General features: G+C 37.8%; 1 protein-coding gene across 1 annotated transcript in view; it reads right to left on the reverse strand.

Moving 5' to 3' along the window:
• Nucleotides 1-4,731, reverse strand: part of BNC2 (basonuclin 2) — a 234,307-nt gene that overhangs the window by 113,278 nt on the left and 116,298 nt on the right. Inside the window, exon 2 of the mRNA XM_009891513.1 lies at nucleotides 781-883. Coding sequence (XP_009889815.1) covers nucleotides 781-883 — 103 coding nt within the window. The remainder of the gene's footprint in view (nucleotides 1-780; nucleotides 884-4,731) is intronic.

Genomic DNA, 4,731 nt, shown 5'->3' on the forward strand with positions numbered 1-4,731 from the left:
CCTTCCCTTCCCTTCCCTTCCCTTCCCTTCTTCCCCATCCTTTCCTTTCCTTTAAACTATTTTAGTTATCCTCCTTATTTGCCTTCTAACTGTGTATACAGCTCTCTCTTTCTCTCTCATGCATAGCTTAATCACGACTGTAAAGAAAAAAAGCCAACACCAAACACACAAAACAATAATGGATAAACAAAATGGAAGGTCTATAAGTGTATTTTGATGCCTTTATATAGGATCTGGGCATTCTAATCCCTCCTTTCTTTCTTTAGCTACTCTAACATCGAAAGAGAGGTTCAACTCACAGATCACATATGCACACTGTTGTTGAGCCATATAGGATACTTACATTTCATTCTGACGTCAAAGCCTGAAAGTTTGACTTTGTTACGTTTGAATTTCCATCAGGTTCAGTGACTTACTGGCTGATGCATCTTTGCAATACAAATTCTGTGCAACCATACTATAAACTTTTTGCCTTTCTGCTAAGCCCTGCTAGAACTACCTTATTTCCTGGAGGCTACAGTATTCCTTTAAGCTGTACACAAGCTGTTGAACTCCAGTGGCACTTCAAGTTATATAACAGGCCCTCACTTTTTCACCCTAGAAATTGCTGTAAAAAAAACACATGCACACATACATATGCACAAACACAGAGTGTATGCACATGCATGCACAGAAAAATAGATAACACTACTGTCTATAACACTCCAACTCTTAGTATTTAAAGATACTGGGAAAGATGGGCAGAAAAGAGAAGAGAAGCCTGGAACAGACATTTCTTACCATGTGCCACCCAGCCATGTTTACACTGATCACAGGTTCTCAGGTTAATCTTCCCTGGCTGAAAACATTCACATGTGCAATTTACCAGTGTACAGCGGATGGCCTGGAAAAAGAAACAGAAAACACATATTAATGTCTGTCTGCCTTCTTGTACAAATCTGTTGTGAGAGCTAGAAGGGTATTAACTGTACAGCAAAACCCAGCCTTCTAACGTTCAAAGAAAGCATTGCTCATTCTTTTAAGTAGAGAATAATTTTCTTTCAAAAACATACATCAGTATCCCTGAGCAATGACAACTAAAATGCTTATTCAATAATAACATAGTCTGTTGTCCCATGGAGATGAATACATTCCTAAAGTCTTTAGAAGAATTGCTCTATTTCCTCTAGGAAAAAAAAAAAAAAGTGGTACGATGAGGATTCTGTAGGTGTTCTACAAATTTCCTGGTTTTGCATCAACTGCCTGAAGGAAAATGTTACTAGTGATGTCTTACTACAGCAACATAACAGCTTGATGAAAATAAAGAGTAAAATGAGGAAACAAAAACATACAAAAAGGAAAATTACTGATCTCTTTTCCCTTCCCCCATGGTATCCAAATGTTATTCTCAAGTTTCCTTTTTGGGGATCACATAAGATATAACTCTGCCACAGAACAGAGTCATGGATTTCATGTGTTCCCAAAATAGGATAAAACGATCAAGGTGCAAGAACAGGGCTGGTTCATAAAACATCCTGTAACTTTCCTTTGCATCTATCACTTTCTCCAATATCTAGGCATAGCCCTTTACCTCTTAGCACTCCCTATTTCTCAAATTTCTATTTCTCTGTTTTGCAAAAGATGAAACTATTTCAAAGCAGTGATGCTAAAACTCCAGTCCCATGCAGAGATCTAAAATTTGCTTTACAAATGCACATTATTAATCTCTCATCTCCCTTTTTAAAATTATTTGAAAAATTACACTGGTTTACTTTAACAGGGGCTAGCTATGTCCACAGAAAAGTGAATATAAATTGAATGAGACTCTTCTTAATGTGTAACAGACATATGTTTTTAAATAGTGTAGAAGACGACCTGTGCACTTCAAACTGCTACTAATAAATTTATGGCATGCATTTAGATGTAATTTGCATGGAGATTTCTGAGACAGAGAGGCTTATTCTGATCATTCACAGATTAACAATCTACTGTAACTACCAGAGCTGCCAGGAAAAGATATCTCTATAGATTTAGATGCAATCAATGATTACTTGGGGGCTAAGGTGGGGGAAGGGTGCTTGGTACCTATGGCCACTGAGATACAGAAGCATTATGAAGGCTCTGGCCTCTTCCAAACAATTAACACCCCACCACACACCCTCTTTCCATACCAAAAAAGAATTACCCTAACTATACTGGCATAAAGAAAATTGGATTCAACTTTAGCTTGGCCGAGCTGACAATGAAAAAGGTTCAGAGTTATTTTAAATGTTTTATCTATTTACTTATTTATCTGCATCGGACAGCAATTTAAAGCCATTTGTAGTTCACAGATCCACTGAAAATTTGTATTTTTTTGACAAATTTCTGGTACAAGAGTCCTTTCTCCTTCCTATATTATCTGCTCTTTTACTATCTTTTACTCTCAAAAACCTAGTGGGGAAAAAAAAAACCTGCTCTATTATGCCTGACACTTCAGGGCCTCAGTCTCAATGTCACCTGTCCAATTACTCATTAGCTAGGTTATAAAACACTGCTGTATGTATGTGTGATTAAAAGAATTAGTAATATGAAATATAAGGGTACCAAAGAAGTGCTGACCGTGCAAGAATAATCTATGTGTTTGTGGGTTATGAGAAAAAAATTCTCCTGAAAGGTCCTGTTTCATGTTCAATAGTTTATTGACTCAGTAATATATCAGGTCTCCACCGGTCAGTAATGGTGTTCTTTCTCTAATATGTTCATTAATTAATGAACTCAGTAATTAATTGTACTGCAAGAAGAGCTTACAAAATGGTATTCTTATTTTACCATAAAAGGTTTCCTCACATTCACCACCTTTTTTAAATCTCTGCACCAATGTCACACACAATTGTATTTGATGTTATTGGGTCTTGTTCATGTGTCACTTACAGTATGTATAATAGTAGTAATATAGTGTATGTACACATACTAGATGAAACTGTGCCATTTGGTAGAGTTGCTTTATTAAAGCTCATCAGCATTTCCATTAGAACTCTACCTATTTTTGGCATAGAGGTTAACAGGTTGCCTGTAAAAACTGGATTCAACTTGAACCTGAAATACAATGTTTCAGCCTCAGAGTGAGTTTTATTACACACATTCAAAAATGATCCATTTAGTCATCATAAATTATAAGATGGGTGGAAAAAAGTTTGGACGTTTCATGTTTCTTTCCCTCTTCCCTGAGTTAAAGAGTCTTGATGGTGTAAAGTGTTTAAGGATATTAACTAATTAGTAAGATTTCTATCTTTTATATATAACCCCCACAAATCATGCAAACTTTTCAGAAACTTGAAAATATCACCTTGTTCCTCAAATAACTAAATCTGAAAAGTCTTCAAAAAGAGCTATGCATTTTTATAAAGTAATACAGAATGTCATGAGAAACTCCAAAAATAAGCAGCATGGCCAAAGCATTCAGCCTGGCCTTAGCTGGCCACTTTTTCTGCAAAGGGTGTGTTGATGCCAGGTTGTAATCTGGTTTCAGTAGTTTCCCATCCCATCATGCATGAATACTTCTGAGTGACGAGGACAACCCCTCAAGCTGCAAGATGCTCATTTGGGACTGGAAAAACTCATATTCTAGCTCACATTCTGGCATGATCTTGGGAAAATTACTTTGTTAGCCTGATGCCTACATTCCCTAAACAATAACCAGACAGAATGATAGTGAAGTGTTCTCGTCAGGGTAAAACCACAAATTGTGAGGCACTCTAGAGTGATGAAGGCTATTGAAAATCTCAAGCAGAATTTAGTCTTTACTTCAAAGATTCATTTTTCACTTTATGCAGTTAATCCTGAATCACTGTAACTACCCCAGATCACTACAATATCCAACAAGAAACTTGGTGGTGAGAAGATTCAAGATGCCAGGAATCTTAGAATCATAGAATGGTTTAGGTTGGAAAGGACCTTGAAGATCATTGAGTTCCAACCCCCCTGCCATAGACGGGGACACCTCCCACTCGACCAGGTTGCCCAAGGCCACGTCCAGCCTGGCCTTAAACACCTCCAGGGATGGGACCTCAACAACCTCCCTGGGCAAACTGTTCCAGTGCCTTACAACCCTCAAAGTAAAAGAATTCTTCCTAATATTTAATCTAAACCTGCCTTCTTCCATGTTAACATTCATTAACAGGACAGAAAGCATTGTCTTTAAAGATTTTCACAATGCAACCAACATATGCCCTCAGCCTTGCAGAGATATGCATCTGAATTATTATACAGTATCTTTCCACTGGTTTTCAATAGCATTTAGCTTGGGCATACAAGTCACTGATGGTTTGTGCAACAGGCTCAGGAATCACTCAGAATGGCAGCGGGAGATGAATGTGGCATAGATTGACCTAAGAATCCAAAGTTTAACACAGCCCTGCCATTCCCCAGGAGCAGGACTTTATGTTAGAGAGAGGACAGAAGTTCAGTAGCTGGTGTGCTTATAGGTAGCAGCGTGGATTGGTGTAACTGGGGTTGCATATCTGTTACTGCTTCATCTGAAAGAGTGAGGAGTAGGGATAATAAAAAGTTCCTGAGTGAGTCTGCAGCAGCTAAATATTGTAGCCATTGTTCAAACCTGTTAGAAAATAGGTATAAAAATCCAGGTGTGTAGAAATGCTAAACCTTTGCCAGAAAATGCTTCTGAAAGAGTACTGCTAGGTTTTCCAGAAGTCATGCGCTGTAATTCTGCCTGCACAATGTATTGCTAAAACGTTTACGTAATGGGACCCT

The sequence above is a fragment of the Charadrius vociferus genome, unplaced genomic scaffold, assembly GCF_000708025.1.
Source record: "Charadrius vociferus isolate BGI_N301 unplaced genomic scaffold, ASM70802v2 scaffold198, whole genome shotgun sequence".
NCBI lineage: Eukaryota > Metazoa > Chordata > Aves > Charadriiformes > Charadriidae > Charadrius > Charadrius vociferus.